Source organism: Varanus komodoensis, unplaced genomic scaffold (genome assembly GCF_004798865.1).
Source record: "Varanus komodoensis strain SLA01 unplaced genomic scaffold, ASM479886v1 scaffold1, whole genome shotgun sequence".
NCBI lineage: Eukaryota > Metazoa > Chordata > Lepidosauria > Squamata > Varanidae > Varanus > Varanus komodoensis.
The window spans coordinates 129,168,062-129,180,718 of record NW_025335268.1 but is presented as its reverse complement, the minus strand read 5'-3'; the positions used below and the strand labels follow the sequence as shown (position 1 = coordinate 129,180,718).

The 12,657-nt window shown below is 41.1% G+C and overlaps 1 protein-coding gene across 7 annotated transcripts in view; it reads right to left on the bottom strand.

The window, feature by feature from the left end:
* NFASC (neurofascin) overlaps positions 1-12,657 on the bottom strand; it is a 206,407-nt gene that overhangs the window by 18,505 nt on the left and 175,245 nt on the right. The window contains exons 27-29 of one of the 7 annotated variants that reach the window (XM_044445788.1): positions 9,883-10,113; positions 5,682-5,870; positions 3,591-3,731 (exon numbers count right to left, since the gene is read on the bottom strand). The exons of the other annotated variants lie outside the window; for them this stretch is intronic. Coding sequence (XP_044301723.1) covers positions 3,591-3,731; positions 5,682-5,870; positions 9,883-10,113 — 561 coding nt within the window. The remainder of the gene's footprint in view (positions 1-3,590; positions 3,732-5,681; positions 5,871-9,882; positions 10,114-12,657) is intronic. 7 annotated transcript variants of the gene reach the window in all.

The window sequence follows — 12,657 nt, the reverse complement described above, 5'->3', positions numbered from 1 at the left end:
GGCACTCCAGAAATTAAATTTCTTTTTTATGTCATGCAGGGAATTCCTTTTTCTTTCCCCCACAAAATAAGACAAATGAGAGTGGCAGGAACAGAATAAGGCCCTTCCTGAGTCACTTTTGCAGAAAGGGATTTGGCTGGCCACAACATGCTCTTTCGCAATATCTGATTCCGGAAAGCCATGCGTCATGCAGTGTTTTAGCCTTCCCTATTTACACTACAAACCAAAGGATGCCATTATCCATGCCACCCAGGCCTGGGGAAAACACGTGCACATTCAATGTTTTTCTCCCACCGCAGGTGCTATATGAACCATGCTAGTCCCAGATTGTGACTACTGCTGGCAGTAGACAGGGAGAAGGTAACTGTTGCATGAATTTGCAGGTGAACATGAAGAAAAAGAGAGAATTACACAGATCTGTCTCCCTTCAAAGGGGTACTGTGTGGATACACAAAGCTATAAAGAGACAGAACAACTTTCTTAATACAGCTCAGTGAAAGGTTGTAGGTTTATACTGTGTGCATATTAACAGGAACTTTCACAAAAAGTGAAAGCTTTACAGACAATCACTGGAAGATCCTCCCAGCTAAGTCCTTGAAGGCACTCACACAGTCCATAACCATACAGATTTAGGAAACAGAGTTCCTATATGCAGACACAAGGGAGACACAAGGGAAAATAACTTCCTGCCTTTTCTCTAGAAGTACGCAAAAGGGATTTATAGCTTATTAAGTAAAACTATTCCCAGCTGAAAAACAAAATCAGCCATTCAAATCAAGCATCCAAATACACCGGAAGGGCTGAAATTATGCAGAGACATAAACCTTGGATTCCCAAAGGCAAAGGTTGCAATCCTGCTTGCACAATAGCTTGTGGAGTGGCTCATGTGAAGACATTATAATTCTCCAGAAAGCAGAAAAGAGCCAGTTGCTGTTGGGCAGCTACAGACAAACAGGATGTCCTGGACTGGCTGCTGGTTTCATCCAGCAGCTCTCTCCTTATGGGATGTAAGTTATGAGTGGATGTGTGGGTTTCAACTGCACAACTGTGTTTAATCCAGTGCTTTGATATGTTCAGACATATGAAGGATTGGTTTCTGTTTTTTTCTAAGAAAAGACTGCCAGGTATTTTCTATTTAACCTTTGTTCTGGATTCTTCCCAGAAAAATAACTTTTGCTCTCTTAGAGAAAGTGAGAGGGTTTCTTTTAAATGTTATTTTTTTTCCTTCTTAAGTACCCCTGCCATTTTCTGTTTTAATGCTTACAATTCATTATTTTCCTGTTGATTCTGCTCATATGGCTTGTTCTTTTATTTTCTCTTGGGTTAATTACTGTAGTGTTTTTTTAATTCATCTTTATTTCTACCTGAGTACTTTCATTTCTGTTTTGCATTCTGCTACCCTCCATATTGTATGTATGATTTTGCTTCTCTGGTCTTGATTTCTCTTCACTAGCTACCCTTTTCTTTTCAAATTCCATGTGTTATATACCTTTGAATAAATTCATTTTCTAGCTCTTACTCATCTTTCATCTCACATTTTTGATGTTCTGCTCCTTGAGCTTGGTATTCTGTTTCTTTGGCACTTTTTAATTTCCTACCTCTATTTAATGCCACTAGTTCTTTTCCTCTTTACTTGTTGATATTTATTTATTGACTTCTCTTCACCTTTTTTTGAGATCAATGTCTTAAAAAGGGGATACTTAGGCTATTCTAATATTCTGATTTCAGTAGAAGCAGCCTATGGCTACTTCTTTTGGCCTCTAGTGTTAAGGTTTTTTATGTTCCATGTTAGTTATCTAAATAAAAATGTAAGTCACTTGGGCAGGGCCTGCATATTTTTCTTTGCTTTGTCCAGTGCTCACTTTGAGGATCTTGTCAGATCATCAGCAGCAGCAGCCTCGTTGTCATTATCGTTCCATTTGCTTTCACATTTTCTCCTTCTCTTTATCCCAGCATAAGCTTTGTTGTTGTATATTTTAAAAACTTGCTTGAGTTAAATGGGCAGCTTGGTTACACAATGGTAATCCCATTCTCTCTACTGGGGCACTCTTCAGAATGGATGCCAAGTATTTCTTATATAGAAGTTGCACTTTTCTCTGGTTAGATGCTTCTACAAAAGGAGCTATTGTAATGGATCACTTATCCCATGAATGAACTGGGATGGGATGATGCTCAGACCTAAACAGCACTTGTGTAGGTGGTTTGAATACTCCTCAAAATCTGGAAATGAAAGCTCAGAAAGATGAATGCATAAACTTAGGTCTGATGGCTTTCCCACCAGAACATGACTGAGGCACTGTTTCCACAAGCAGCTAGAAGTAAACAGAAAATCAAGGGCCAGTGCTGCATTTAATATAGTACTCTTCCATCCAGCAACACCCTTCCCTTTGACCATAATCCTTAAATAAGGTTTACTCACTAAGCCTCATTCAGAAAATGTTACAGGGGTCCAAATGACATCTTAAATTCATAATCTTCCTGTGTTTTCCCCAATTCTTCCACGGTCAATTCATGAATGAGGAAATGATGAAATGGTTGCAGTTTCTTTGGACCATACGCCATTTATTGCTTCCTATTCAGTACGACCAGAAGATTAGTGAATTGCCCCTTAATCAACTTATTTCTTAACTAGTGAAATAGCAATTAGGAAGCCTTCAATAAAGTTTAGGCAACTCTGAAAAATCTAGTAAACACTTTGTCATTATATATTGGACAGGTTGGTACTACAAACTTTTCTACTGCCAGGAGATGTAGAGGAAAAGAAGGGAGATGAAGAAGAAACCAACAATTAGATCTGAACAGATATGGAAAACAATACAAACCTTACTGGAATGCAATGATCTTACAAAATCATAACCTGAATTCCCCATAAAATTGACAGAAGAGATGGGAGAAAAGGCCCTGTGTAGAAGCAACCTCTATAAGGAATACAAAGATGATATACAGTAACTTTCTACAAAGGTAAATAGGTTTGATTCTTAATTTACTGTTTATGACTTAATGTATTAGTTTTCTTTTTATGAATTTATTAATTACTTCATTTGTTACCATGAACATGCAGCTTATCTATTTCTCCTGCAGAGAAATCCACCATCCAATATTAACCTTTACAAAATTTTCGCATGAACACCCAGATACAACAGCCATCATATAATTGCATGTGCTCATGCAACAGCCGGCAACAGGACAGTGAGCAATGCAAAGCACATACAAAGGGAAACATGTACATCCAGGAAGCCACAGCGCCCTTAGCCAGAGGGTTCATTTTTGAGCCTGCCCTTCTTATAAAGCATCTTCTTCCAAAAGCAAATGTGTATCTTTAAAAACAGAACAAGTTCTGCTGAAAGCGCAATTATTTCTTTTTTACAAGTAGAACATAATCTAAAATCCCCGTTAAAGTTGATACATTTCAATTTTGATAGCTGAATAATAAGGGCAGAGGGAGCAATGTCAGCAAAGGAGCTGATGAAGTTTTCTCCATGCATGCCTTAATTTTCCCATCTGAAGAAGCATCATGAAGAAGCAGTCAAGCTCAGAATGGAATGCGCCTCTACAATGCATCACACAGAGGGGGCTCAGCCCCATCTCACCTGGGCTTGTCTGAAAGGTTACGTTCGAGCTGATAGTATCATTCCCTTTGAGAAAAACCCGCACTAGGTACTTCTCCCCGGGAGTCAGGTCAACCAGCTCCACAAATGCTTTACCAAGGAAAGATTTCACTGTTTTGTTACCTGAGAAATAGAAACCTCACATCAAAGGCAGATTGCAGGAAAAAAACCAAAGATTACTGTGTAGGCAAATGCCACTAACATCAAGTTGGGTTACTGAGTTGACACATGTCCTTGTTGTTGACAACAACAAAATACGTTTTGGCAAGCCGGTACCCCCCAACCCCCCAGATGTTTTCTGTGGCAATTAATTCCTCACCATTGGTTGTGCTGGCTGGAATTTATGTGAATTGTAGTAGAAAACATCTGGAGGGCACCAGGTTGCCTCCCTGGAATAGAGGATATATCAGCAAGGTGGATGCCTGGAATCTCAGGCAACATCAATTCAAAGTTCAAGGGCTGGTTTACAAAAGCTGTGCAAACCTGCTCACTTCACTACTTTGCAGGGGTATGAATTTTGAAGACATCATTTAACTAACCTAATTGAGCACCTGCTACATTATCCCTAGGCTGAAACCAGCTGGAAACTTCTCACAGTACTGCTTTAATCATTTGATACAATACCCAGAGTGCAAAAAAAGAAAGAAGTAAAAACTACCCAGAAAAGAAATAAGAGGCTTCTGTGTAATAGTCTCTAGGAACCCTCTCCTCTGAACAGGAAGGGACTGGCACAGTCCTTACTCAGCTTGCAGGTGCCAAATGTGCTGAGTTAGTAGCAACTATCTCCCCCCTGTCAGCATGCTTATTATGAATAAAAAGTGCTCTTGCAATGCAGGTTGTAAAGGGTAAGCGAGAACATCATTTCTAAATTCTTAACTCGGAACATGTGAACAAATCAGAATATTAAATTATATTAAATGCAGTCTTTTAAAATCATTCGCATGCAATGCAAATAAAACCAACAGCTGTTTTGAAACCCTGTGTGTAGCAAGCCCTATGAAATTGCAGTAATTCCTACTGCAGAAGCTTTAGTCATGGATTTAGGTGCTGTATGACCAGAAGCACAGCATCTGGCAAGGAGGTCCCTAATCTGTGATGGCACAGAGGTGCTGAAAATCACTGAAATCCTTTTGTTGGCAATGGCCGGGTTTTTGAGAATGTCAGAATGAAGGACTGAAAACCCTGGTGTCTTTAAAAGGGACATCCAGGCAGCAGGATTTCACAGACCTACTTTATAATTGTAGAATTGGGAGGTGTCTTAGAGAAAGTGTCTTATCCTTTCCCCCAGGACAGGACAGCAGCCAGCTGAGAAGGCCGCAGAGGAATCCCCTAAACTTTGCCCGAGGTAAAGCATAGCCCCAAATACTTTATATTTAGCCGTGCTTGCAAGTGCAATTCTCAGAGGGCAGAATGGTTGATTATTTATTAAAAAACAAAAACTGAGATGTAGCACATGCTTTTCAGGAACAAATGCAAGGAATAGTAAATAGGGATTTGCCTGCAAGCTAAAACCTTAGAGAAGACATATAACTTATCCAGAAGGCTATAAAACCAGATGGTATTTGATTCAGGTCTTTAATCAGCATGAGCATACTTTAAAGTTTGCATGGCTTGCTAGATTTAACTCCAACAAACAAGCAGGAAATAGGGTGAGGCATTAATACATTGAAAACAAAATTTACATATACAGTCTTTGGTCACTGCTTCCTGAAAAGTGTCAATAAGACTTTCATATTCAGCTACATCTGCTTGGGTCTTTTTGAGAGCATCAGTCTCAAAACACAATTATTACTGTTCAGCCCCAGACCGTTCAGCTATGGTTGCTTTCCTAGACTTCTGAGTCTCTTTCTATAGCGGTTCTGTGGCACCCCACAGCCATCACAGCAGATCCTGTCGGGTGCATTGCTCTGACACCTCTGCTGCATTTCAGAGACTGCAACATCAAATACAATCCCAGCTGAAGGGCGAATTAAACACCCTCACTTCCCATCCCCGCAAGCAGCACTTCATGCACAAATAAAGCAGCAGCTTTAGTTACACTACAATTAACATGACACGAAAGGTCCATTAAACCTCTGAGAGATGACAGGATCTCTGGTGGCATTAAGGATCCTGCAGCATTCTCGTGCTCCCAGTGTTTACTGTTGATATACTCAACCACAAACTCCGTTTCTGGATCAAACGTGTGGTTCCAGGTGATGTTTGCCAAGTTACTGTTAGGAGAAGCTTTTACATCCCAGATGGGCTGTTTTCCAACACCAGCTGGGGAACAGGTTAGAACAGAGGTTAGTAAACTAGATCACAACAAGGTGCATTGCAATGTCACATTTATGATTCGTTTTCTTTTGAGGGAAAATATGGACATGTAGTCAAAGAAACACCAAGTATGGTGCGTAACAGATTCTGGATGGTCTAACAACACTAATTTCACATAGGTAATGCATAATTGGCAGCACAAACAATATGCCACTTAGTAAAGACAGGAACTTTTTTTGTCTATCTGAACATGTCCTTTGAAGCATCAAGGTCAGATATATGCTTCTAATAATAAATCAAATAAAAAGCCACCCCTGCTTACATATATGCTAGTTTTAAAAGCTCTCTTCCCCTTCTCCTTCCCCTCTACCTGTCACTCACTGTTCTGAGCTGTTTCCAAATGGCTAAGGAAACCGATCTTTTCCTGCCAGCCACTCTTATATATGGGTAAGGGTGCAAGATAGATTGTATGTATCATTATACAGAGATTTAAGAACAGAACTTCAGTTAACCATTAATGGAACTCATTTGGACTGCAGTTGGTGTCCTTTTTGCGTTAAGAGAAGAGCATGTCTCACTTCTCAAAATCTGCTTCCTGAAAACAGCACAACCAGTTGTTAAAGCCAAGGAACATCACTTTCTGCTTTGTCACAAAAGAAACAGGGAACTCGTTTGTCCTGCATAGTATGTTTGTTTGTTTTAAGGTACCTCTTCTCCCAGGACTAGTTCTTCCATTAATCTGGGTTGTATAAATTTCCAAGCTCAGTGTGTTTCTGGGGACACCCTTTCTAGGAGGGGACAACATGCACATTTCCTTGGAATACTGTCTGCATTCCTCTTTGAACACTGCTGATCCAAATGGAGGGAGAAGCTACCGTTCTGGCTGAGCCTTAAATACTGGGGAAGAGTTTCAAAGCAACTTCACAAGATTTATCATGACATGCCATGAATGCTGCTTATGGGCATCTTGATGGATAAATCCAGTGTTTGCATTTGGTAACCTGGATGAGACTCTTAATACTGAAGCACTAATGTATAATGAAAGCTAACATATTATCTGCCCACTTAATTCCTTTCAGATAAATGGGCTGCTGATGCCCAAGACTTTAATGACTTGGATGCAGCAGCAGCTCTGACTAGTTCACTTAAATAGAAAGGGATAGAGATTTATTAAACATATCTTGTGCATAATATTGCACCAAGCCAAGGTGAATTTCAGTGCCCATTAACATACACCTACTTATTGTTTTAATATCAGACAAATTGGGGAAAAATGTTCTTGTCAATATGCTTTGCAGGACACATTAGGTAACAGAAGTCTTTATGTATTTGCAATGAGAGCACAGCAAACATAGCCACTATATAAAGTGACTTAAGAAGATGGCATTTTCCTCTATTGTATCTTTAGATCTCTATCGGAAGTTATTTCTATTTCTAACAAACCCAGATTCATCTTAAAATGACTGAAATTTGATACCTTGGCCCATAGATTATCACTGCATGCTCAGTTATGCAACATTTGGTTTTGGGGAGTAGCTGAGAAATCTCATGCTGAAAGCCAGACACCAGGTTTGTACATCTTTGTTTAAAATATACACAAGTATTTTCATTGACTCCAATGGGACTCCATGCATACAAGACTTTTGAAGGTGGGGCTTAATCAGAAGTACCATTGTTTGCTTTAAACTCCTCTCCAAGACTGCAAGGTTATTTCAAGCCATAAGATGGCTATGTTATCCTATGCATATAAATAAAATAATACTTCATAGCCAGAAAATATTTTCTTGAAGCATTCCTATTTCAGTACTCAGGTATTTCTATTCAGTTGATGTAGATTTACTTGCAATGATCTGGTCAGAAATTTTGATCCATTGTATTTTCTGTCCACTGTAACCAAATCAAGTGTTCTTTTCTTTAAAGGAAAATAAATTTACCTTGAAGAATATTTCTACAGTGCTTTCCCACACCTAAAGTGAAAGTTTTGTTATACATCTTGCAAAATCAATTCATCCAAGAACAGCTGCCCTGAGAAGTAGTTCTTTTGCAATAAAGTGGCCAGCAAAAGCACTCACTGGGTCTTCCTTCTGTATAAAATGATGTGCAGCACAGCAGCTAAGTGACTGAGTTGTGATCTTGGAACTCCGTTGTTGAAATGGTGCTTCTGCCATGAAAGACCTGTGTTTTGGTCTGATCCCCTGAAATACTCTACACAAGTGTCCGGTTGTTGTTGTTGCATGCATGGGAGTAGCCAACTGCTGCAGGCACTTTCAAATAAGGTGTTCTGCTTTTTTTTTTTTAAGATCTCATGCTGCTTCAGGAGCAGCTGGATTATCAGTCAAGTGCTGGGCAGCATAGCCTATTAGTCAGCAACCACCCCAGGGTATGTAATTTGAGACCTTAAGGATGTCACTGCTATTGATTATTTAAAAGTCTCAGCTGTTGCTTGTTAACAAAAATCTTCTGTAGAGCAGCTTTGCAGTCAGTGGGGGGAGTGCACACTGGCATAGGGGACTTGGCACACCCCATGATGAAGGGGGTGCATAACTGAGTTAATCAGATCACTGCTTTTACTAGCCTCAACAAAGGTATGGGAATTTCTCCCTTTCTCATCAGAATGGAATTAAACATCTCCTGTTCCTTTTTCCAGTGAACGATGCCACCTTTTAAATTGGCATCACAATTGGCTTTGGCTAATGATGAACTTTCTCTGTGCATTGCAATTTGACATGGTTCTGCTGATCAGTTTTCCTATACTCTAAAGTGCATTTGGATCAGAACAATTGAGTGCCACAAGTTCTCTGAGTTAATAGGAGATCTCTGCTCTTCCTGATATGTCACCTCAGAAATCTGGGCCAGAAAGATGCCTTTTTGGCATCGCAAGAATCCCTCCTAAGAATTCCTCCTAAAGCTTTGTGTGTGCTGAAAGGGCTGTCTGGATCTTGACAGAAGCTGCTAAATTAAATTATCAATAATGTTCAGTGTGCCTTGGAGAGTTATAAATAATTTGGAGTTGCTGCCAGACACGATCCTTGGTCAAGCATGCACATAAATAAGCAAACAGATGGCATTTCGATGTTCACCCCATAATAACTAGGCGGGAGTATTAACATGAATAAAATATAATTTGTGATGCTCCATGTTCAGTGACTAGTATTGAGTTATGTATATACATGTCACAATTTGGACAAGGGGATTTAGGGACTGCTCAAGCCAGATACTCTGTAGCAGTCTCTAGTGGGACCAAAGATACGAAGTCTTATGGAATTCAGTTCACGTCAAGACTGGCAGTGTTTGGCTTTTAAGGTGCATCTGTTTCTCCAAAGATTAATTGGAGAACCTTGATCAAAGCTAACCAAGCTTCCTCCAAATGCACAACCCAAGGATTTATTTTCATTTGTTGCTAGGAGATTGGCATAGTATTGAGAGAATCGCTATGGTCAGTGTTTGACGAACATCTATACATTAATGTTAAGCCTTAATTATAGGCTTAGGGCACAACCCTATGGAGATACCTGTAAGACCCCAAACTAAGAGGGTTATGGGCATCCAGTACAGGGTGAGAGAGGCAATGGAGGTGGACTTCACTTCCCATCCTCCTGCTCTGCATTTTCACTAAATGGGTTTTGCCCATCTAGTAGGAGTGACCTACAAAGGGAAGGACGGAGACTGGAGTGACTTCAGGGTACCTTGCTTCCTGGCTTCCCTTGTCTCCTCTTCTCACAAAACATCCTTTTTTATGCTTCCCCAAGGTCACCTTCCCAGCTCCAGAGAGCAGTGGCTGCAGTTCTTCCTATGCCAGCTGTGAGGGGGCAGGTGAGGAGGAGCAGAGCTCTGCTTCCCAGCTCCAAAGGCAGAGAACAGTTTCTGACCTCAGAGGTGGTAACCCTCAAAATCTGGGTTCTCACCTGTGCTGTCTAGGATCAATCTCTCCAAGAATCTGAGCAGATCCTGTTATGGTTCACATAGCTAACATAAAGGAATGAGGAAAACACAACCGCAATCTCCTCAGTTATGGTACCTATTGTACTAGCAACAATTGTGGTGCTGGTTGTTGCTTCTCTGGTGGTGGTGGCTTCCACGGTGGTGGTGGTGGTGGTGGCTTCTGTGGTGGTGGTGGTGGCTTCTGTGGTGGTTGTCGTGGTGGCTTCCGTGGTGGTGGTGGTGGTGGTGGTTGTAGTGGTAACTTCTGTGGTGGGGGCCACAGTCGTGACCACTGTAGTTAGGTCGACTGTTGATGGAGAGATTAGATCTGGGAGAGGGAAGTGGTAAAAACTGCATTTTGAGAGGTACTTATGTATCTGGTCTTTTGCAAGAGAAGGCAAAGTGGATCGAGTCATGCACACAAGAGAAGCCTGAGTGGATCAAGGCAAACATACGCAATTCAGGGGTTAAACTGACCAAGAAATCAAAAAATAGAATGGCGAAGCCTGAGTTTCATTTCTTTCCTTGGCAGACTTTGACTAGCAACAGTTACGAAGTTCAGCAGAGTAGAGTGGGCAGGTGTGGGAGGGGCTTGGAATCTCTCAAATAAAGGCTCATGCAAAAAAATCTGCAGGCAAGTGCAGTGTTCACATGTAGAAAAGCAGCAGGAAGTGGGAGATCTTGTCCTAAAACAAACAGCTGCCCACAAGCACACGGACTGTTTTCTGTTTCCTTTCACCGGTTCCATTGTCTGCCTCTCTTTGTTGCTGTGTGAGAACATTTGGATACTCCAAGCTCTGTGGGCAGCAAATTCAGATACAATGGAAATGGAAAGCCAGCAGACCACGTAGACTCCATCGGGACAAGAGAACAGGTCTGTCTTGCCAAAGTGAAGCTGTTCACCGATAAGTCAACCTTTACCCCTGCTCATCTCCAGACTGAAATGCTTCTCTAAGGAATGGGTCCGAGAAACATGGAATAGGCACTGTGGGAAGTCCCTCCCAATCACCACTGGAGCACCAATTCAGCCAGTCATCCTTCTGTGTTTTAGCTTAAACTGCAAGCATCATGTTTCAGGTGTTAGAACTGCAGGGATAGTTCATCTGATCATATGCAAACCCCAGGTTCGGCTCAGTGAGCCTCTTCCTGCAGTGCTCATGCACCTCTTGACACGGCCTTCCCAACCTGGTGTCCTGCAGATGTGCTGAACTACAAGGAATGCCCTCACCCAACTGGGGTTGGTGACAGTTGCAGTTCAACCCATCTGGAGGGAACCAGGTTGGGGGAACCAGATTTAAGGGAAGAGAAGGTTCCTGGATTGGACTCCGCCTCTTGGCTTTAATCCCCAGTGTTTGGAGGGAAAATAGTCCATTGCTGCCCCTGCAGCTCAACCTATGAGCAGGAAAAGGGCATCACCTGTTCTTTGGTCCCAAAAGGAGGAAGGAAGAAGTAGTTCTAGCTCTATTTGCTACTCTCAGGTTGGTAAGGATGGAGGTTGTCAATCGGCAAAGAAAAGGGAAAAAGAGAGTTCTGCTCAAGTGCAGTGAAGGAACCATATACACTTTAACATTAATGCCCTACTTTCTGTGAAGACACATAGTCCAGCCTACTTGTAAGTCACCATTTTATAGATGCAGTAAGGCAAAACTACCACCAGCTGAAAACAAAGCTGGTTCCTACAAAAGATGCTAAGAAAACATCTTTGATCCATATTACAGGAGGAAATAGGAATAGGAAGTGCCTCCAGGAAAAGATGAAACAGGACCCAAGATCTTACCTAGTACAAAAGTCTAATTGAAAAATCATAGCTTTAGTGCAAAGAACCACAAGGGGTTCTTTGCAACAATGAGAGCTAGAAACACTTCTCTTTCTTTTTTAATAAAACTGAAAATTCATAACAGCTAAAGCTACTGAATCCTACATTAGATTCTGTAGTTATTGCTGTGGGACATCAATAAAGCCATGCTTATTCTAGGACATCCAGTGTGTGCTGTGGCAGAAGCAGCAAGTCCCTTCGCTTATTCGGGAAGAGGACAGTGATGAGCAGATCAATCTTTCACACAGAGGTTTTCTAGGGCTACCACTAAATATGACTGAGCATCCTTTGCCTTGCAATCAGATTACTGCAGTAGCAAGCCTATTTATTTCCCATCAGTACACATCCAGTTTGCTAGGGATTAGACTGTGCTGAAGTAGGTGCAAAGCTGTAAGAGTGTGCATCTGGCACAGATCAAGTGCAGGTGAGGAGTGCACCTCTGTTTTCCTTTTCCTTTTCCTGTTTTCCTTTCCTGTTTTCCTTTTCCTGGGTTTAAAACTATTGAGTAGAACCAGTTTTCAGGTTTAGAGGCATTTCATTTTTCTACATATGAGACTTCAGTTCAGGGTTCAAAAACTGGGACAAAGGATGTTCCTATTCTGTGTATTCTGCAGGTTTTCTATCTTTTTCAAAAGCCACAGGTTGTACCACTTTATTTTTTGCAGAAGGACCTTGTGTCAAATGTGCCATTGGCAGGATAAATCCTATTTTTTTTAAAGTGCCTGAATTTGGTTTTCAGCAGCCAAGTCTCTTTTAGAGACAATTAGATTTTAAAAAAACTCTTAACAAAATTTAGTATTATCCAATTTGCTCTGGACCGGGCAAAGGGAAATTAAATTGAAATAGCACATCCTGTGCTGTACAGCTACAGCATCTCTCAGTTGGAAGCTTTCTGCCGGGAAAGGTTTATGCAGATCATGCATCTCTCCCCTCTTAAGCTCTGCAGTACCAAGAAATACTTGGCCACACAGTTGTCTCGGGATGCATTTTCCAAATTATTTCATGCTAACAACGTTTGCATAGCTTGAGCTTAAAAGCAAATACGCCTACAGCTTT